Source organism: Terrapene carolina, unplaced genomic scaffold (assembly GCF_002925995.2).
Source record: "Terrapene carolina triunguis isolate 2854851 unplaced genomic scaffold, T_m_triunguis-2.0 Scaffold212, whole genome shotgun sequence".
In the NCBI taxonomy this organism is placed as follows: Eukaryota; Metazoa; Chordata; order Testudines; family Emydidae; genus Terrapene; species Terrapene triunguis.
Window position 1 is genome coordinate 10,033,811 of NW_020664563.1, and position 22,516 is coordinate 10,056,326.

Genomic DNA, 22,516 nt, shown 5'->3' on the forward strand with positions numbered 1-22,516 from the left:
CTGACCTTTCCAGAGCTCCTGACCCAGTGCAACAGCAAGATCAAACACCCCAATCTATGACTGCTTCACCTCAGGGCATGGTATTTGGATGGGCATCATCCCTAGAACGTCCATGCTCCTCAGCCATGCAGGATATCCTTTCTATTAGCAGAAAGGATTCCACTAGAAAATGTTACCTGGCTAAATGGAAATGCTTCTGCACTTGGACACAGCTAAGAGGCATTATGTTAGAAGCCGCAGACATTCCCTTCATTTTGGACTATAACCTATCTTTAAAGACATCGGGTCTCTCCCTCAGCTCCCTGCAAGTCCACTTAGCAGTGATCAGTGCATTCCGTCCTCCTACTGAGGGCTACTCCAGTTTTGCACACCCTCTAACCAACCAAGTCTGGAAAGACCTTGTAAGAACCTTTCCACTTCCTCAAAAGATCCCGCCCCAGTGGGACCAGTTCTTGTTCTCTCAGCACTAACAAGTCTCCCCCTTTGAGCCTTTAGCTACTTGCTCCATGGCCCTTCTCTCCATGAAGGTCGCCTTCCTTGTAGCCATCGCTTCAGCAAAAAGCGGAGAACTTGGAACAAGGGTGGCAGACCCTCCATTCACTGTGTTCCACAAAGATAAAGTTTCCTTACATTTATACCCCAAAGTAGTTTAGGAGATTCACAGTAATCAGTCCATTCACTTACTTGTATTCTTCCTGAAACCACACGCGTCTGTGGAACGTAGACTCCGCTCCCTCGATGTGTGACGAGCTTTGGCCTTTTCCCTACAGAGAACAAGACCAATCAGGAAGTCCCCAAGATGGTTTATCGCGATAGCAGAGAAAGTCAGTGAGCACGCTACCTCCTCCCAGAGAATTTCTAAATGGCTACCCAGCTGCGTTCTACTCGGCTATCAGCTCTCGAACCTCCCGCTCCCTACAGGGGTACAAACTCACTCCAGTAGAGGGCAAGCAACGACCAGGTTGTCTCTTCACGATGTAAACCCCCTAGACATCTGTAAAGCAGTCACATGAGTTCCATCCACACATTTTCAAAACATTATGCCCTGGTGCAGGACTCAACTGCTGATGCCTCCTTTGGAATGGCAGTGCTCCACTCAACCCTACTGTCCTCATTCTCGCACCCTCATCTTGCTTACATACTGCTTGTCAGTCACCCACAGTGGAATACAATAGGGACCATCACTCAAAGAAGAAGAGGAGGTCACTTACCTGTAAATTGAAGTTCTTCGAGATGCATGGTCCCTCTCTGTATTCCACTACCTGCTCTCCTTCCCCTCTGCTTTGGATCTCCTCTTGATTCAGGGCAGAGAAGGAAATGAAGAGTTGGTTGGTCCGCCCCACCCTTTATCACCTCGGTCAAAAGGACAAGGTGAGCCAGGGCACATGCATGGACCAGCAGATGTCGCTTTCAAAATTCTTTGACTCCAGGTGCATAGCACACATGGCTAATGCACAGTGGAATACAATAGGAACCACCCATCTCGAAGAACCTCCAGTTACAAATAAGTTACCTCCTTTTAGTCCAGGACATCACTACAGGGCATAGTAAACTTGTTTGAGTGCCTTAGCGTAGCATGTTTCCTATAAGTGTAAACTTAACTTTGAATTTCCTGGGTTTATAATGTTTGGTTTTAGGATAATTACAGCATCCCCGTAATTTCTTTTTCATTTATTTTTTTTTTTACTCTCAAGTTACTATTAGTTACTTTCAACCTTACATCCATCCAGAAGGCAACAAATTTAAAACTAATGAAAATAAATACTTTTTATATTTACATAATTAACCATTGGAACTCACAGCCACAAGCTATAAAGGCCGAGAGCTCAGCACAGAATGATTCAAGAGGGGGTCAGAGGTTCTTGTGGCTAGTAAGGCTATCCACAATTATTCAGCCTGCTTGCCTCAGGATAGAAGCCAGTCGATTAAGGCCCTAGGATTTGGAAAAAGTTTCCTTTTTAGCACGTTAGTGCAGTGATGATCCATTCTGGAGCCTTGACACCTGTCTCTAAATCAGGCCTGGGTGAGGAGGGAGTGTTACATGGGTGGCACTCCACTGGCTGAGAGTAGTAAAGTCCCTGGGTCTATAAGTTCTAGGGAGAGTAGAGAAGGAGCAGCTGGCTCCCTCCCTCCGCCTCCTGCTGTGGGTTTTGTCTGGGTCTTTGCTCTGGCTCCTCTCGCCCCCTCACCCAATCTGAGAGCAGCCCCTCCCCTCCAAATGCAGAGCGCTTAGCTCCAGGGCCCAGGGAGTGGGCACAAGGAGAGTGGCAGGAGACTCCCCACCACCTGCCAGCAGCCTGCAGACCTTGTCTCCCTTGCATCTCCAGGCCCCAGCCCAGCCCACAACCCAGCACTACCTCCATCCCCTGGCCCAGCCCCCACCTCAGCAGCACCACCTTCTCCCTATCATCCCCAACCCCCAGCTCAGCTGTACCTCCCTCGCCCGGCACTCCCAGCCCCCACCTCACCAGCCCAACCCACACCCCGGCTGTACCATCTTCCCTCAGCATCCCCAGTCCCCACCCCACCAGCCCATCCCCCACTCCAGCTGTACCATCTTCCCTCAACACCCTCAGTCCAACTCCCACCCTAGCTGTACCACCGCCCCCATCGTTCCTCACCCCACCAGCCCATCCTGCACCCCAGCTGTACCACCCTCGCCCAGCACCCCCAGTCCCCACCCCATCAGCTCATCCCTCACCCCAGCTGTACCCTATCTTCCCTCAGCACCCCCAGTCCAACTCCTCCTGTCTGAACCACTCCCCATAACACCTCACCCCACCAGCCCATCCCCCACCCCAGCTGTGCCACCCTTGCCCAGCACCCCCAATCCCCACCCCACTAGCCCATCCACCACCCTAGGTGAACCACCCTCCCCGGCATCCCCAGCCGCCACCCCAGCATCCCTGGCTCAATGCCCCCCACAAACTGCCCGCCTACTGTTCGGATATGTGCCATACAAAATGGCCAAAACCCACGTCTCGTGACCCAAGTCTCACAATCCTTTGCACCTTTGATTGGGTGGGTTGCAGTTTGATTTTTTTGACCATCGTGCGAGTCACAGACCAATGACGGTTGGGAACCAGAGCTCTACAGCATCTGTCACTGGTCACAGTGAGAGGCAGGAGACTGGCCTTGGGCTGGAGACCTCTGTGGGAAGCCCAGGTGCTACAGAAGTGGTGTTGGTGACTCAGGTCTGTCTTCCCTTGGAGTCAGTACAGCAAAGCTCCAACACGGTGGTTGGAGGCACTGGCCTCCTGGAGGTGCGAATTGTTGGATGCTACGTAACAATGGAGTCCTGGAGCACTGGGGACCTCCTTGTGCTTTTCCCCAGGAGTCAGGATGTGAGTGAGCATCTGTGGCAAACCCCAACTCGATGGGTTATGCTCTTCCCTGAAATCCCCTCCGCAGTCTCCAGGCAGTGGAGGTTATTCTTCATGCCCCGCTCCCTCCCCAAAGGCAGGGCCATTTTGTTTCTCTGGGATTCTGGCTGGGAGAGGCTGGGGCCAGCCCCCCTTTTCCCCTCACACTGAGGGAGAGCTGGAGACAGCAGGCTCTCCTTTCCCTCTCTACCTCCCAGGACAGGGAGGTGGATCCAGGGAGACAAAAGGAGGAAGAAAGGGGACTCCCAAATGGGCAGACCTCGGTGAGTTCCCTGGCTCAGCACTGGTAACTGGCTGGCCTGATATCAGGGCACAGGGCCTTTGGGAGGTCACTAGTCCACCCAGATTAGCACATGGGCTACTGTCGATGCAAAGGCCTTTGTTACAGTTATTGACTGGACACCTCTAGCTTGCTGAGCAATCTTGAGGCTCAGACCTTAGTGAGTTTGTCTCAGCACCCATAGCTAGCAGGTCTGGTCTCCCGGGACAGGCTGCCATAGGTCACTGGCTCAGCTTCTCCAGCTTGCTGGGGTAATTTTGAGGCACAGCATTGTGTGACGTCTCTGGTTCCCCATCTCTAGCTTGCTGGGCTTATGTCAAGGCACAGGCCTGGGGGAAATGATTGGAACACCACCTCTATCTTGCTAGTCTGACGTGAAAGCACAGGCCTCTGGGACATCACTGGCATCTCTATCTTTTTGGGCTTCTGTGTGAGGCCCCTGGCTTGCTGGGATGATGCAAAGGCACAAGACTCTGGGAGATTAGGGTTAGCTCGCTCATCTGATGTCAAGGGCTCTTGTGAGCTCACTCGCTGAGCACCTCTAGCCCGCAGGCCTGATATGAGGATTTCATTTAAAGCCAATTGAAATCTGTGCCAACAGGATTGCATAAAATGGAGGTGAAGGAAGGGAGAAGGGAGAGACAGCAGTGAAAGGAGGGAGTGGGGGGAAGGCAAGGCGGGGGGAGCAGTTCTGCTGCAGTAGATTTCTATCCTTCCAGCAGCAGCAGATTTTGAACTTTCAGAGGCATTGCATTGGGAGACCCCACCCAGGTCCCAAACAGTCAGCATGCTGAAATTTATCTCACCAAGGGGAAGGAGGGAAGATGGGGGGAGTTCTGGAAATAGTGCAGCATTCTCCCTCTATTTCAGCTCCATCCATCCATCTATCCATCCATTAGCTTTAACAAAAATTGGCTTTCCTTTTGCTGGTGGTGGGGAGCGCAAGCCTGGGGTCTTGGCAATGCTCTCTGCAGCAACTCTCTCTACTTATTAGAATAATTCTTTATTCCTCTCCCGGGGAAGGGGTTTCATATTTCAGCTCAAAGGTGGGAATATTAGATTACAGGGCCTCTGGTGCCCTGAGCGATCAGACCCGAATGGATCGGTTTGTCATTCCTTGCGGTTAGCGCCACAGGATCAGTGCAGGGCTTTCATATCGCATTCATTTCTTTCTGAGCATTGTTTTCTTTCTGCACGTGCGTCCCACCCTCTCCCCTTCCAGCTCTCAGGCAGGGAGCCTCCCGCCTCGCTCAGACTGGGGTTTGGCTGGAGAGAGGCTTTTTTCTCTTGCACCTTTTTTTTGGATTGAAATGCGAAGAAGTTTTGTGTTGGTTTGTTGGCATCTCCATCGACTGAGCACCCTCTCTTACCCACCCCCAGCATGTGAAAGCAGGTCTCTTCTCTGGGCAGCTCCCGGGACATCTCTGGGACATAGAGAGTGGTGGAAGCTGCATGCCGGGTGCAATTGGATCAGAAAATGGGAGGAAGGGGTCAAACGGTGTAACTTGCATCAAACTGGTGCAGAGCAAGGCTCCAATTCATACCTGGGTCAGTGCAAAGTCCAGCGCAGCTATTGAGCTTTCAGGGCCATGTCTCTCTTTAGTCCACTTTTACAAGATACCTGCAGGGCCAACAAGAAAAGCATCAGTCCAGTGCCCTCGCCGGCCCACCCCCAGCATGCCCTCTCTGCTGGAGGCTCCGGCAGGGGAAGAGAGGTGCAGAGGCAGCGGGACATGACGGGGTGTTTTCTGCTCTGGGAGTATTCACCAGGGGGGCCATGCAGTCACTTTGTGGCCCCTTTTCACCAACACAAAGGAGCTGCAGGGTAACTGTGAATTCAGCTGCTGGAGTGTAAAACAAGTGTAATTTACACACCAGTGTGCTCACTGGGGGAACAGTAGGAAAAACAGCTGACAGGAGCAATGGAGCTGCAGAACCGTGCCAAGCCTGCACAGTGCTTTGAATGTGTCAAGTGCTGCGTGGGGGCTGTCACTTCGTTACTGATTATTGTTATTTTTTGAATTCTCTCGTGGGGCCGCAGCCTGCTCTCTATTGCACTTGTGTCAGTTCCGAGCCACTCCAGCAAGTCATTCTGAATTCAGGCTGGCGGAGCAGAGAGCAAATTCCGACCCTCTAAACCAAATCCTGGACTTCTTAAGCCTCCCTCTTGCACCCCTGTTGGGAGATCACTGGCGGATAGCTCAGTCAGTTGCCTGTACTGGTGCCCCTCACTCCCTCCTGTGACCTGCCTGGTGGCTCCTGAGGGCTATAATACTTTGGTCTGATTCTAGTTACTGGGCTTGGTGTGGGGCTGGCTGGCTGCAGTTGGTGGCCTGTGAGATACAGGCGGTCCGACTGGATGATCTAGTGGCCCTCTCTGGCCTTAAACTCTATGACTCTAAGGATTGCTTAGGGGATAAACAGGGCAGAATCTAGCCCTGTGCATCTGGTTCCAGTCATACCCTGGTATACATCGGGCATAGCTTCAGTGAAGTAGTCAGAGTCTCCTGGGTGTAAATCCGGACACACTGAGGTCAGAGTCATGCCTTCTCTCAGAAGGAATGCCTGCACTTCCTCGGGCTGAGGCAAACACGAGCAGCACTGGTACTGCAGCGGTCAACCGGTGTTGCAATAGCACAGGCAGAACCAGGAGGTAGAGTAGCAGATTGGTCCATCGACAATAGAGTTCAAGCTTGCCCTGGGGTATGTCTGCCCTGTAATCATGGGGTAGAATTGGACCACGTGTAGGCATATCCAAGCCAGCTTAAGTGTAGCTAGCTCGGGTACTGGAGTAGTGAGGCCACGGAGGCACGGGGTTCAGCGTGGGCTAGCCCTGGGAATAATTACCCAGCATTCCTGGGAGGCTTGTACAGTCTGTGCTGATGGGCAGGCTGCTACCGCTTCACCGCTATCAGTAGCTGAGCTAGCTAGAGTAAAGCTGTCTCCAGTCTGTCTACAGACTCTGCAGTCACACCCACCATGCAGTATGGACGGACACTCAGACAGCATTGCTGGCCCTAAGAATGTGTTTGGGTTTTGGCTTTTCCCTCTCTTTTTTTCTTTACCCCCTTTTCCAGTAGCAAAATGAAAAAAGGGAAACAAGGAAAAAGCAGGAAGGGGCAGAGGGAGGAAAAACTTCTTTAGTTTTGTACATTTTTTGGTTGAAAACCTGGAAAATGTCAGAAGAAACCAAGATTTTCTGCAAAAGTTTTCACTGGGGCCAGGGAGGCAGTTTTCCATTCCCAGTGGGAAATTCGGAACCAGTGCTAGTACAGCCCTGGAACTGTAAGAGGAGAGAGGGTGCTGAGGGTCAGGGTTGCCATGCGTTGGAACAGGGCCTGGGGAATGCTCACATGCTTGTGCTATGCTTAGCTCTTACCAGTGCTATTAGCCCTGTGACTTTTGTAAGCATTAAACCCACATATAGTTTTTAAGAAAGAAGGAAACACCTTCATCAAAGCAGGGGATGGCATGAGGGGCTTGACTTTGGAGCCATTCCTATCTGGGTGAGTGACTCGGATGTCTCCACGGGGGGCTCAGTAAGCAACGAGAAACCAGTTGGTGGGTCTCAGTTCTGTGTCTAGTCAGCAGATGTCTGTGTTGCCCCCAAAAGCCCCATCTAATTTCCACCTTTGTTGGCAGTCTCAGCAGAAAGACCAGGGATTGCCTGAGCGTGGAGCAACCGGGCCATCTCTCTAGGGCCCCTTTTTGGGATAGAGCGGGGAAGCTTGGGCTTGTGTTGCTATGGCCAGCAGGTTCCAGTGCATTCAGTCTCGCAATTTTCACCAGCTTGAAAACTCCACTGCCCAGAAAGGGTGGGACTTTCAAAAGCATGCAAGTGAGGTGGGAGCACAAATCCCATTGGCCATTGTTGGGACTCATGCTCTTGAAAAGCCCACCCCAAATGAGTCATGGATTCAGGGCCAAATTCAATTCTGGTGTAAGCAGGCCCCGCTCCACCAGCTTCTTTGGATCTGCACCTGGGTTTGAATGTAGCCCTTAGTCTCTGGGGAGGAGTCAAGACTGTCATGGCATGAGCATCACACATCTCAGTTGGGTGCACCAGGTCAGAAATACATTTAGAGGTTACGCAAGGCTGTAAACGAGAGTTTTATCTCAGAATAGACATTAAAGGAAATCGCAGCTGAAATGATCTGATGACCCAGGTGATGGAATATCAAAGGACCTGACCCAGGGAGGTGCTGATCAGCTCCTTCAAGGCGCTGAATGCCGTCAACTTCCTGAAAGTCTGTCTTGCCTCTTGCATCAGACACCTGGTTTGTGATCGCTAAGAAAACTGAGACATGAGTATTAACTGGACTAAACCATTAGAGATCAGAGGTAGTTGCTTCCCCACGTATCTCTCTTAATTATATTGAATGTGCTTTCAATTCCAGGTGGCGTGGTCCTCAATCCAGCCTATTATGGCATGCCCGGCCATACCAACACCATGATCCATGAAGTAGGACATATCCTGGGACTCTACCATGTCTTTAAGGGAGTGAGCGAAAGGGAATCTTGTGATGATCCCTGCAGGGAGACTACACCTTCCATGGAGACCGGAGACCTCTGTGCCGACACAGCCCCTACCCCCAAAAGTAAACTCTGCCGAGATCCAGACCCTACCAATGACACCTGTGGTCACACCCACTTCTCCGGAACACCGTTCAACAACTACATGAGCTACACAGGTAACGGGAGGGAATTGTTATTGTATCAGCTAGAAATTCAGCTTGTATTTCATTCCCATCTGTGTATGGATCCCATCTGTGTACTCCCTGGATAGTTCCTTCTTTTCAGGAATTTGGGCCCCCCAGGTATCCAGGCCCACCTAGAACTTCAAGTGGCATAAAATAAGCACTGGGGCTATACCAATTTATACCAGCCCAATATCTGGCCCTTGGTGTGTAGGCAATACCCTGCTCACCCCTTTGTTCTTGGCATCAGTGATTTTTCTCCCTCCTGGCTTGACTTTCTCTGGATGACCAAAGCAGTATTGAGACCAACATGTGCAAATCTAGGTGCCTACGTTCAGGCATTTAAATCTATATTTAAGCACCTAATTAAATGTCTGATTTAGGCACCTACTCTGGGTTGAGATGCCTGGTTTTAAGTCACCTCTGCCCTGATTTCCAAACGTGCAGCGCACTGACAGCAATCATTGACTTCTACTGGAATTGGGAGTGCTTGGCAGTTCTGAAAATCAGGCTGCCCTCTGCCAACCCACCAGGCCAATTCTCCTCTCACCCCACTGCCCAACAGGAGCTATTCCATTGCAATCAGGGGTGTGAAACTGGGGTAAGTGAGCTGAGACTCAGACCCCTGGACTCAGCTGAGAGCATTGCCACTCCATGGATACAACTACAGACGGTATTCTAGGCGCAGCAAGCATCCAAGCACCAGTGAGTTAGTCCGTCAGCTCACCTCCTTTCTCTCTGAAGCTGGAGACCAGAACACACAGTGGATCTTTCTTCCGGGATTTTCTAAAGTGATGGAAGGCTGCTTGGTTAGAGGGGCTCCCTTTAGTTGTATGGTGGCCGAACAAATGGATACAGAGGGTAATAGCACTTCCTTTCTCCCATCCCTTGTCTGCCCTGCTTGTTTAGATTGTAAACTCTCCAGAGTAGGGACTGTCTCTCATTATGTGTCCATACAGCGCCTAACGCAGTAGGGCCTTGATCTGTAATTCAGCTGATAAATGATAATAAAGGACCAGATCCCCGTGAATTGGCACGACACTTTTGACTTCACCGGAACTCTGGCAGTTTATATCCACTGGGGAGCTGGCCCAGTAATAATCCTCTGGCACTCTGGGGGCAGAACAAATGGAACATCTCAGCATTTGGGTCAACATTCCCTCTCTGAAGAAAACTAGGGTCCTAAGTCCAAAGCGATGCAAGGGTAAGGGCTGAGCCCCTGCAGACTGGTGCTTTGGCCTACACAACCACTGCATAGCGGTACGATTGAATTCATTATCCTGTGCAAGTGTTTTGTGGTGCCACTGGTCTGAAAGGTGCCATACAAACATAACCAACATCTGTTCTTCTGCTGACAATCAGTGAAATGGGCCAGACCCTAAAGACCTTACTGAGTTTTTACTCAGGCCTAACTCCTCTAAATTCCAATTGACTTAAAGCTCTGAGGCAGAGGTGCTTTAGACACAGCAGCGGCTTTGAGGAGTGAAGAGATGTTTGCGATACCTGGCTGGCAAATATTAGGGTTGATAATAACATGTGCCGTTATGCATGCACTAAGCTCAGGGTAATCAGATCTCATGCTCCAGGATATAAGATGGTCACCCGCTGGGCTCAGGAAGGAGTACGCGTCCCACGCGCCATCCACACCATTGCACAGTGGGTTGATTGGCTTCTGGGACTCCTCACCTTCCCCGGCAGCAGCAGGTCATGGCAGGCGCTGGATGCAGGATCCTACATCAGATGATGTGCTATGGGCCCATGCTGTGGGCTGGAAGCTCAGCGGATGTAAACTGGCATAGCTCCATGGAAGCCAGTCCAATAGCGCTGGCTCTGGCTCCGTGCTCCTTCTATGCATGTGTTGGAGGAGCGCAATGGAGCATGCGGAAATGCCTGGTCTGCCCCATCATGGCAGCCACGCAGCGTCACTAGCAGCGATGCCCTCTCTGTCCTTAATGAGGTCTGATGAGAGCCACTGATTTTCATCTGTCCGTTCATTTTTTTAAAAAGAACCTTGTGGTGTGCGCCGAGTCCCCTGTCACGCCCCCACAGCTTCATCCCCATGTGGCTTAACAAGGGTATTTGGCCATCGGCATGCCCCAGGAAAGCAACCCTGTGCTGCGGAAAGGTCTACTCAGGAAAACAAACAGCTGCTGAAATAGTGCCATCTAGTGGCCGACTGGAGAAATAACATGAGAGGAGTCATGTAGGACAAGCCATGGGGAATCTCTCTAGCCCAGGGCATTTGTGTTCTTCTCTGGTCTTCCAGGAGAGAATTAAAATGGCTATATTTAGTAATAAATACTGCTAATACTGCTAATGACCACTTATATAATGCCTTTCACACAAGGATCTCAAAACGTTTCACAAACAAGTCCCCTCCTTCCTTTCTCTCTCAGACGATGACTGCACGGACAGTTTTACCCCCAACCAAGTGGCTCGAATGCATTGCTATTTGGATCTGGTGTACCAGCGATGGAGCCAGAGCAGAAAGCCCACTCCGATCCCCATGCCCCCCGTGGTCACTGGGCAGGGCCAAGACTCCCTCACCATCCATTGGCTGCCTCCTATTAGCGGCGTTCTCTATGAAAGGTAAGAGACATTGTCGCTGAGAAGGTCCCATGCTTGGCTGAGCATGCCGGAAAACTAGCGTAAACTAAAACGTGCCGGCATGTCTGATGGCCTCTTACTTCCTCTAGATCAATTTGGCCGGGGACCAGTTTTGTAGTCCTACCACTGACCTTGGCCTGTAACTGGATCCCTAAACAACTGCCTGTGCTTGCATCCACTGGGAATTGCTTGTCACGATTTATTTGTCCGTGGTTCCCTAGGAAAAGTCATTTGGCACTGAACCAGGGAATTTCAGAAGTTAGTGAAGGTGATGAAGATGAGTTGGCAAAACCCTCAAGCTCTTTGCCAACTGGCAAACCCTGCCTGTTTTTTGTGTGTGTGTGTTTGAGTGGGTGGGGAGCGGGCAGCGATTTGTTCAGCTGCCTTGTAGAAATAGAGGAACGAGGCAACACCCCCAGCTCCCCAGTTATGTCCACCAGAATAACACGTCTGGTTACAAGTTTACTACTGTGATGGCAGTGTGTGCTGGGGTGTCAAGCGAGCGTCCTCTGAAAAGCATTCCACTTTTAGGGGGCTCAGGGAGAATGCCAAAGGGTTGTGTGCCATCAGGAGACGATGCCAAATGCAACCCGAGAGCGCAATTACTGAATGAAAAATGAGCTTCACTTAGCACTTACTGGATAAACTACTGATTTATGAGGAGGGAATATGGTCTTGTGGTTAACACACAGGACCAGGAGCCAGAAGATTGGGATTTGGATCCCTGCTTTGTGACTTTGGGCACGTCAGTAATATTTTCAGATGTCAGTATCTTAAGTTAGCCCCTTCAGTTCCTAGCTAAGCACCTAACTAAAAGGAGCCTGACTTTCAGGGGTGCTGAACAGCCACATTCATCTGGAATTGTGGGGGCTCGTCATTCTGAAGATCAGGCCTCTTTTGTCTGAGTGCCTGACTATGGATTTAGGCACCTAACGTCAGGCACTCAAGTTTGCAGATATTGTCTACGCTAAATGAATATTTAATATTTAAATCCTCTGAGACTCTGAGCTGGGAAGCACTCAAGATGGGCAGCAGGTTATTACTCTGATGTAGAATTTGCGTCATATATATTTTTAAAAATCATGTAGGCCAGAGTCCTAATCATGAAGTCAGTGAAAAGCCAGTGTGGCCCAATTGATAGAGCACTGGTCTGGGATTCAGGGGACCTGCCGTCTAGTCCTGGCTCTGCCACTGGCCTGCTGGGTGACCTTGATCAAGTCACTTCCCCTCTCTGTGCCTCAGTTTTCCTATCTGTAAAATGGGGGTAAGGATATTTATGTCCTGTGTAAAGAGCTTTGAGACCTATTGATGAAATGTGTCATATAAGAGCTAGGTATTTATTTATTTATTACTCTCTTTGACTTCAGTGAGCTTTGGAGAGGACTGTATGTAATCTGTCCATTTCTTTATTAATGCCCCAGGAAATGTTTGTATAGACCTGACACTGACAGTAGCTGAGGCCCTGCTTCACTAGTCCATCCGTGTTCACCAAAGCACTTAAGCGTGCGCTCATCTTTAGGCATGTGCTTCTTCGGTCCCATTGACTTTAATGGGACTTACGCACATCCTGAAAATTAAGCACGTTTAATTGTTTAGGTGAATAGGGCTTAAATATTGTCTTCATTTGGGGCCTTACAAAGGTTAGCGGCTTGTGAAAGCTGTGAGTTACAATGGTGGTGCAAAGCGGCTATGCCCATAAGCCGTTTGGAAAAGAATAAGAATAATACTTTACACGTCTCTAACACCTACCAGCTCAAAGCCCTTTGTGAAGGTGGGCGAAGTCTCGCATCCCCCTGAAAGCATTTTACAAATCTGGCCTTTCAAATGCTTTTTAATTCAGAGAAAATCGATTTCTGAGGATATCCTGGCCAATTACGGAATAATTGCTCCCTCACTGCACCAAATGGCTCATATGCAGTGCTGTTCCTGGCTCCCGAATGGCATATGTCACCCGGTGAGGGCACAGACAGGTGTCTGAAGCATCAAATGGTCTTGCATCATTAAAAGAATGGCCCGAGAAGGAAAGCAGAGGCTTATGATTGAAAAATACTGTAGAGCGTTCAAGACTAACTGAATGGAATGTTTTGACATTGTCTTTGGAGCAGGAAATACTCCCCCAGTCCCTCATTAGCTTAATGCTGGCACTTTAATTAAACATGATCATTTGTTTGTATTATGGGGGCACCTAGAGGCCAAAGCTGAGTGCACGGCTCCACTTGTGCCAGGCTCTGTACGTACGCATAATCTGAGGCGCACTCTGGCCCAGACTGCTTGCGGCCTAAATAGTCAAGGCAGACGCAGGAAGGGCTATTCTCCCCATTTTAGAGAGGGGAAACTGAGACACAGAGTGTTTACTAACCTGATCACACGGGGAATCTGTAGACAAGCTGGGGATCAGCCCAGATCACCAGTATGGCATCTTAACCAGAAGGTTTCCCTTTCCCTCCCCAGCCTATGCCAGAGCTGGCTGTGAGAACAAGCAAGCCAAGCAGCTGGCTCTTGCGGGCTTCCCACATCATGCAGAGATGGGGATCAAGTGAGGAGAGTCCAAGTCTGATCAGAAACTGGGGGGGGAAGAGTCTTCCTCATTCTCTCTCTCTGTTCTGCAGGGACCCCAGCACCCTCTGCGGGGACTGTGCTGAAGATGGTACTTTCAGCCAATACGTGCATGAGGCCTCTTCCCCTCGAGTTTGTGACTCCTCCGGCTACTGGACCCCTGAGGAGGCAGTAGGTAAAGTGCCTTGTCCTCTCTCACTCATGGTGACTGCCGCTTCCCTCAGTGGAGATGAGATCATCCGAGGCCCAATTTTCCATATTGGTCTGATCTATCTAAATTTAAATATGCAAAATCCTCTTGGGAGAAGATTGCATAAGGTAAAGCTCAGCTCCCAGGGAGCGTACCGGAGATACCAGCAACTTTGGGGTGCAGGGAGCTTGTCAGTGTTACTAACAGCTTCCCAGGAGAGTGTTGGAGAGAGAAAAGAGGCACCTGGGAACCTGTTCAGTTGGACTTATGTCACCAAAAGAAAAGCCAGTGTATGGTGCACCCAGTTCTTAGGGTCTGATCCAAAGCTAAGAGGTGCCTTCTCGTGGACTTCCAGGGGCTTTGATCCAGCCTTAGAGAGTGGCATACTCTTCCCAAGGTGTTGGCGACAATCTCATTTCTTGGGTCATTTAGGTCCAGGCAGAACCCTGGAGAACACAGCATAAGGAACAGTCCTTCTTCCCCACCAACCAGATGGACGAGATGAACTGTAGGTGTATCCAGTTTCAAGTGTTTATGAGCCAGTTTAAAAAGCACCCTATGGCAGGTTATCTTGCCCCAGGCCTTGCCTTCCAGACAAGTTACAACATGAATCACACTGGTATGCATGTGCCCCTGGCATAGGAAAGAGCCAAGGGTTTCATGGTGTCACTGGAAACTTCACTTCGAGACTGGAGTGGGGTGGAAACATCTCTCTCAATCAGAGAAAGTGACAAAATGAGGGGAAAAAGAGGTTTGTGCCAATTTGGTTAAACAGCAGAACATTTGGAGCTGTCAGCTTCAGCATTTCCCATTTCCCAGGCTGTCAGATGGCCGTGTCGTCCCTTACAGATCAGAACTGGCTTTTCCCCTTAGCTGATGCTAAACTTTTCTCCACACCAGTGTGCAGTTTTCACCAGCACGTGTCAGCTGGGGTGAGAGAGAGAGGCACTTCTGCACAACCTGGGGGATTTCATGGGGACACGAGTCCAGGCCTTGGATGGGCATTAAATAGGACAACTGTTTGTGGCCTTGGGGAAAATTGGGCATTTTCAGCAGAGTCCGTGAACTTGAAACTGGTTCTTACGCTCAGCTTCTCTTTCCATGGCTCAGAGCACATCCGTGTTGGTTTCCCTTGCTGACTGCATAGGGCTCAATCCTGAGCAAGCTTTGGTGCCGCTGATGGGGTGGAGGCAAAGGTGGCCCTCGGCCCAGTCCGCTCCTGGGCTGAGATGGGCTCCGATGAACAGGACTTACACTAAGTGGAGTGGTCCCCTAGTGACTATTCTGCTGGCTTGGGATCACCAGTGTACCATGCCCTCTCCTGCCCTTGGCCCACCCCAGAATGCCCCTAACGCTTTACCCCACTCCCTGTGACAGAAGAACCTCTAGCTGCCCCTATAGAAATGCATCAAGTTCCTTTTGTGCTGCTTAGCCTGGGCGAATGATCTAGTCCCCGACCCCTTCAGCCAGGGGACGTTTGGAGATCAAATAAGAATTCAGAGGCAAACTTGGCAGCATGGGCCCATCTGTACTGATGACACTCAGAGCCAGCCAGGTGCGCTCCCCTGCTCCTCCTCGCTCAAACGCACTCACCTAACAAGGCCACGAGCCCTGCATTGGGATCTGCCTGAAAACTAGTTTCCTTAACTTCTCCTCTGTCAGCTTGTGTCTAAGAATGGGAGGGATGGTCAGAACGAACCCTAGCACTAATACAGGGTGAGAGGTGCCGGCAATGAACTCATGCTAATTTCTCTCCATCTCAGGTGTATAGTTAGTATGCCAGTGGCACTGAGACCAATCACAGAATCCTGCTTAGTTCAGTCCATGTCTGTGTGTGTCCAGGCGTGTGTGTGTGTGTGTGTGTGTGTGTGTGTATGTGTGTGTGTGTGTGTGTGTGTGCAGGTATACCTGTGTTTCTGACAAAATGCATGCGTGTGTCTGCAGGTGTTCCTGTGATACACAGGTATATAGAGTGTGTCTGTGCCTGAGTCATTGTACAGTTCTGTGCAAAGGGGGGATGTTTGCACCGACCTGTTTGATAAGATTGGGCGAGGAGGTCCTGTCTTGTGAGAATTTCTGAGATTTTGAACATTTTTCCCCTCCCAGATCAGAACAAAAAGTCAAAATCTCGAACATTTTTCTGAACCGATAAACTGAAAAATATTCTGGTTTGGGATGATTTCAAAACATTTAGATTTGGACTTTTTTTTCATTTTTGAAACATTTTTTAGTATAAATGAAGTTAAATTTTGAAACAAAAAAAAGCTGTTTTGAACTGAAAAACTCAAATGTTTTATTTAGCCAATGGAGAAGTGACCCATTTCGACAATGTCAAAACTCTTTTTCAACTTTTTATCGGTCGCACAATTCATGGAGACTGGCCCTTCCCACAAAACCATTGGTTTTGGTTTTGGTTTCGACAAATCAGCCAAAAACATTTTGTTGAAAAATTCCTAGATACGCATGTTCAAGCCTGTGTATGTCTGTACGTGTCGGGTGGGATATGTATGTTTGTTTCTTCGTGCTGTTAGGGATCTGAGGATTTATGCATGGAAACACAAGTGTGTTTGATATCTTTATGCTCTGAGACATTTGAGCACACACTGTATGTTGGTGCCAATGTGTGGATGTGTGCGTATGATGGCATCGTTGTATGCACATGTGCGTATGTATCTGTGTTTATATGTGCATACATCTGGGGGTGTTCACCTCAATGTGTGTGCCTGTATGTACAGACTATCATATATCTCTGTTTGCTACTGAAATGAACTGCCCTGCTCCTTATAGGGATCTATATTCTCCCCTTGCCTAGGCCCCCCGGATGTGGATCAACCCTGTGAGCCCAGCCTGCAGGCCTGGAGCCCAGAGCTCCACCTGTACCACATGAACATGACTGTTCCTTGCCCCCAGCCGCATGGTTGTATCCTGGAGCTGCGTTTCCTGCATCCCGTGTACCCGGAGTCTCTCGTACTGTGGACCACCTACCTCTCCACAGACTCACCCAAGGCCTTGTCTGACATTGAAATCCTGACAGAGCATGGGGAGTCCGTCCACCTGGGCCCCCTGGACACTTTCTGTGACACCCCCCTCACCGTTAGGCTCAACGTCAACAGGAAGGTGTCTGGGGTAAAGGTCTACACCTTTGATGAGCGGATGGAGATAGATGCAGCTCTCTTAACCTCCATGCCCCAGAGCCCCCTCTGCTCCAGCTGTAAGCCTGTGCGGTACAGGATCCTGCGGGACCCTCCGTTTGCTAGCGGCTCCCCCATAAAGGGGTTGCACATGCACCGAAAGTTCACCGACACGTGAGTAGCAATATCGGCCCACCAAAGGCCGGGGGTGGTTGTGGTGCTGTTCTAGTTCTCCTTGCTTTTCTGGCTTCTGCATTTGGATTCATTGATGTTTTTAGAACTCAGCCTCTCTGTGGTGAGCAGTGCCATGAATGCCCAGCCTCAGAGTTTGCCCAAAACACCCCATTGCATATGACAGTTCCATGACACTAGCATGATACTCACCAGGAAGCTGTATCCCACTAGAGAGAACTCTTTAACTTTGACACATTTCCCCGTCCGTGGGGCCAGGGTAATGATTGTTCAAGTCACATAGGGTAGGCGATAATTTCATGTGATGGTCCACCTAGAGGGAAAAGTGGCAGGCTCCTCTGATTACTTGCCACAGATCCTCTTTCTGTAGCCTCAGCTCACGGCAATTGTAGAATTGGGGGGAACCTACCTGTGCTTTTGGCTTTGTGTCTGTGCCACAGTGCAATACATTCTAGTGGCATGGATATATTGGCACCCTGAATGTTTTATTTATATAGAGATGGGCCATAACCATAACCTCAGATCCAAATACCCCCAGACTTTGGGGACATGGGAAATTGGAATCTAGATTGGAATTTGCCAAATTATCCCTGTCTGCCTACCTGGTTAATTTACATGTTAGTTTCAAACACCCTGAACTTTGAGGGGGTTCAAAGCCCAGATCTGGATTCAGATCTGAACCGTGTGGCTTCTTTCCTCTATCCATCCATGCCCAGGCCAAGCCAGGCAAATTTTATTGAGGTTCTGAGTCCCATCTCTCCCACTCCTTGCCTCTCTTGTTCCCCTCCATCCCTCACACACACACCAGCTTACCCTTCTTCCCCTTGTAAAAGCCAGGATCCTGTGTTCAGAGCATCATTAGACACTGGGTACACATTTCAGAAACTACTTAGGACCCTAAGTCACGTTTTCAAAGTGACTTAGCCTAATTCTCATTGAAAGTCAATGTGAATTAGGTGCTCTGGAAAATGGTACCTGTTAACTCTTCTGCGCATTCTGTATCGTATTCCTAGGGTGTGGCAGCCATGACTGTGAAGCTTGCTTTAGTAGCCTCCATCTTTTGTTTTTTAATTTTCTTCCCCCCAGTCTCTTTCTTTAAGGACCCACAAAGGGACTGGTGGGTAGAATAGCCCATGTCTCCATTATTTTTCCCACAATATCTGACACTTTAGTTTTTATTTATTAATTTCCAGTTCCACATTTTCTGTTTTTACCAAGCGTGATTTCAACACGGTGCTTGAATTATATCAACGTGGCCTTTTTTGTTTGGACTAATTTAGTCCCTCTGGTTCTCTTGCACCTGCTTACAACACTCACTACTGAAAGCAACTTGACCTATTTTTCATTAAAGTTTGTTATTATAGATCATTGTATTACTTAATAAACTGACATACTCTTTACATCTGAGCTACAATTAGGGTAAATTCATCAGCCAATTATTGCAACACTTCCAACCTAGCAGGGCAGCATCCACAGGACCGTTAACTTTCCATTCTGCTTAGGTACAACACACATGCTTTTTATAACCTATAGCATCCCCTTTGCCTCTAATGAATCCACTGCAAATGGCCACATACGGACGGACGTTTCCCACGTGGTATTTGTTCTCTCCTAGTTTGTTTCATTCCTCTGTGTTTCTGCAGGGATGTCACACCGGGCCAGTTGTACCGCTACCAGGTGCAGGCCATGGCTGGGGCAGCTGTGGGAGAACCGTCTCCATCTTTGATCCATACCCACGGCTCTCCCTATTGTGGAGACGGAAAAGTGACCATGTAAGTGCTGAATTCTACACACATTTGGGAGATGTTTTTAAAGCCATTTGGTCTAGTAGGGTAGATCCAAAGGTAAACAGAAGACCTGATCCTTCACTCCATGACACCAGATTTATGCCAGCATAACTCCACTCCTGTCAGTGGTGCCAAACCATTGCAAAAGAATGAAGGCTCAAACCCAAAGTGTTTTGCAAAATCTAATGCTTCTTAGAAGGTAAAGATGGGCCTTGCGAGGTGCGGAGTTTGGATTTGGATTCTGATCTGAACTTCCCCAAAGTCAGTGGGTGCTTGGTCCAATGCTTAGGCCAGAACCAATCTCTATAAAGTGTCATAGATTTTTAAACCCCCAAAGGAGCATTCTGATCATCTAGTCTGGCCTCCTGCATAGTGCAGGCCAGAGAACTTCACCCAATGATTCTGCATTGTGCCCAGTAACTTGTGGCTCTCTGGTCGAGCATATATTTTAGAATGACATCCAAACTTGATTTAAAGACCCCAAATGATGGGAAACTTACAGCATCCCCTGGTAAGCTGGTCTAATTGTTAACTATCTTCTCTGGTAAAAATTTGTGTCATGTTTCCAGTTTGAATTTTTCTGACTTCAACTTGATTGTTTTCCAGTGAAAACAGCTTTGTAAATTGTTAGCTTCCCCTTGCAGTGTTGTGAAACCCAATGCAAAGTGATTGTGCTAAGTGCATGAGACCCAACAGGGGAAACTGGCTAGAAGGGCCAGATCCTCAGCTGGTGTAATTCAGCATAGCTCCATTGACTTCATTGCTGATTTACTACAGTTAAGGGTCTGGGCTTCTGGAGAGTGAATGACCACTTTGGTTCCACTGTCCAAGCTGAGTGAAGTTGAAAAAACTGAACAAGCAGCATAAATGCGAGGCAAGTAGTAGAGATTTGTGATATACTTTTAACGTGACTGATCTAAAGGGCGGTTGGGAACACAGCTTAGGAAGTCTTGTTTAGTAAACAATTTTAAACCTTTGGGAAATAACATTGAGTCAAAGTCAGGAGAGTGAAGAGACAAGATTGATTTTCACATTGTGCATCTTTGTGTATGAAGAGTGTGTGTGAAGCAAAATTGCTTGAATATTTGAAGTTTTAAGTGTGAAGGTGTGTGTGTGCGCATGCGTGCCTCTGTGTGTGTGGGTGCACACATGAGAATAAACCTGAATTCACTTAAGCATGTAATTTTTTGCTTGTGGTTTTCTCATGAAATGTAGCACGTGGCTATTGCTTTTCCCTACTCAGTCACTAAACTCATCCCTATCTCTTACCCCACCTTGACTTGTCCAACACCCAGTGGAAAAACTGGCCATTCTTCACATCTGACATCACTGGCGGCTCTTCTCCTCTGACACAGGCTTGGTAGTTGCACTTGCTCCCACCCTGAGTTCTCCAGGGAAGATGGTGGTGGAGTGGGGCCTCTTTTCTCCCACTCTGGCTTTCCCAACTTCTTCCTCACCTGACAAGAGTCAGTCTCTTCTCTCCCTCCTTGTAGCTGGTATCCCATGATTCCTCCAGTGAAATCTGACTTCAGGGTTGTCCTTAAACATGGGGTCCTGACCCTTATGGAGCTGAAAAGCTCGAAGGGCAGCTAGTCAAGAGGGCGTTAACATTTCTTGCTGACGGTCTCTTAGGAGCTTGGAAGAGGAGTGCGATGATGGAGACCTGTTAGATGGAGATGGCTGCTCTGGGAAGTGTAAAAGGGAAAAAGGCTTCAACTGTGTTGGTAAGTCATGTGCTGAGTCAGCCCATTCCTTCTCTCCTTGACCACCCCCTTTTTGGGTTGCGATGGCCACCCGAGGGAAGGGTATAGTTTTTTCTCCTGCCCTCAGCAGAAGCATTGTAGACACTAACCTTCTAGTCTTTGGCCTCTCTGCAGGAGAGCCGAGCCTGTGTTATGTTCACGAGGGGGATGGAGTGTGTGAGCCCTTCGAGAGGAGAAGCAACATCCAGGACTGTGGCCTCTACACTCCCAAAGGGTACATGGATCAGTGGGCAGCACAGGCCTACACCTCCCACCAGGACAAGAAGTCATGTCCTGTTTCCATGGTGACCGGAGAGCCTGTTGTGAAGGTGAGGCTAGGCATTTCTTTGTACCGGGAGAGTCCCAAACCTGATGTGATCTCCACAGTGTCCTTGCCTTTCCTGTCTCTCCTGATGGAGCACCTATTCATAAAGGCCTATGCGACTCAGTCCTCCCAGCAGAGCAGCTTTCACGCATCAGGCGGCTTAAAATCAGCCATATAAACTGGAAAAGAAAATCCAGACAGCAATCCTGGCATTGCCATGATGTGTTAAGCTTTGCTTTCCGTCACACTGCATGCATGCTTATAGGATCAGGGTATGAAAGGATATAAACCCTCATGCTTCAGGACATATGCCCACCACTTAGTGTCTGAAGCAAAGCCCCTTGAAGTTAGTGGGCATCTTTCCACTGACTTCAATGGGCTGTGGATCAGGGCTGAACGGCCTGGAAGAAACTTTTCCCATAGGCGTGTTTGTGCATACTTCTCATTGCATCTTCATCTGAAACATTTGGTGCAGGTCTTTGAGACAGGATGCTGGCCTAGATGGACCTGGTGTGGTCTGGAAGTTCCTATAGCTCTGTGCTCCATCCTCTTAAATAATATATCATCTTAGTTTGTAAAGTAAGCTCTTTGAGACATGGTCCCTCTCTGCATATACCATTGCTCTGAAGAGAGGCAGTGTGGCCCAGTGGATGGTGCACTGGACTGGGATTCTGGAGACTTGGGTTCTGTTCCTACCTCATCTGTTGGAGGACCTTGGGCAAGTCACTTCACAGCTCTATGCCTCAGTTTCTTCATCAATAAAATTAATGACACTGATATACTTTGTGATCAACTGGTGAGAAATGCTATAGAAGAGCCAGGTGATATTATTACATCTGTCTGTACAGTGCTTTGTACCTTTTTGGTGCAATAATTGTCATCAACCCAATAAGGAATTGAAATAAATTCACAATATCATATCAATATTTTGTACAAAGACGCTAAGAAAGCGGAACAGGGAGCGTGGAGAAAAGTGCAAATATTGTAGCCACTTGTGTGTGCTCTTCTCTGGCCAGTCCTGGTACAGTGGACAGTCTTAAGACCCCATGTCCCTTGTTCCAGAGGAATCAAGATTTCAAGGGCCAGGTTCTCATCTGGTGTAAAACTGTGTGGGTCCACAGGACTATATTGATTTATGCCAGTTGAGGATCTGACCCTGTATATTGATTATTCGGAACGTTTTTTCTTCTAGACTATTGAGCCTGAGTCTCAGCTGGTGTAAATTGGGGTCCCTGTGCTGAAATCAGTGGATTTGTGCTGATTTACACCGATGATCTAGCCCAGGGATCGGCAACCTTTGACACGCGGCTCGCCAGGGTACGCATCCTGGTGGGCCGGGCCAGGCCGGTTTGTTTACCTGCCGCGTCCGCAGGTTCGGCCGATCGCGGCTCCCAGTGGCCACGGTTCGCCGCTCCAGGACAATGAGGGCTGCGGGAAGCGACGCGGGCCGAGGGATGTGCTGGCCGCCGCTTCCCGCAGCCCCCATTGGCCTGGAGCGGTGTGGGAGCCGCGATCGGCCAAACCTGCGAATGCGGCAGGTAAACAAACCGGCCCGGCCCACCAGGGTGCTTATCCCTGATAAAGGTTGCCGATCCCTGATCTAGCCCATAGTCTCTTTCCCTCAAT

At 49.2% G+C, this 22,516-nt stretch overlaps 1 protein-coding gene across 1 annotated transcript in view; it reads left to right on the forward strand.

The window, feature by feature from the left end:
• Positions 1–22,516, forward strand: part of LOC113407547 (pappalysin-2-like) — a 155,966-nt gene that overhangs the window by 43,603 nt on the left and 89,847 nt on the right. Inside the window, exons 3-9 of the mRNA XM_026656179.1 lie at positions 8,061–8,354; positions 10,757–10,949; positions 13,577–13,698; positions 16,526–17,018; positions 18,680–18,808; positions 20,456–20,547; positions 20,701–20,894. Coding sequence (XP_026511964.1) covers positions 8,061–8,354; positions 10,757–10,949; positions 13,577–13,698; positions 16,526–17,018; positions 18,680–18,808; positions 20,456–20,547; positions 20,701–20,894 — 1,517 coding nt within the window. The remainder of the gene's footprint in view (positions 1–8,060; positions 8,355–10,756; positions 10,950–13,576; positions 13,699–16,525; positions 17,019–18,679; positions 18,809–20,455; positions 20,548–20,700; positions 20,895–22,516) is intronic.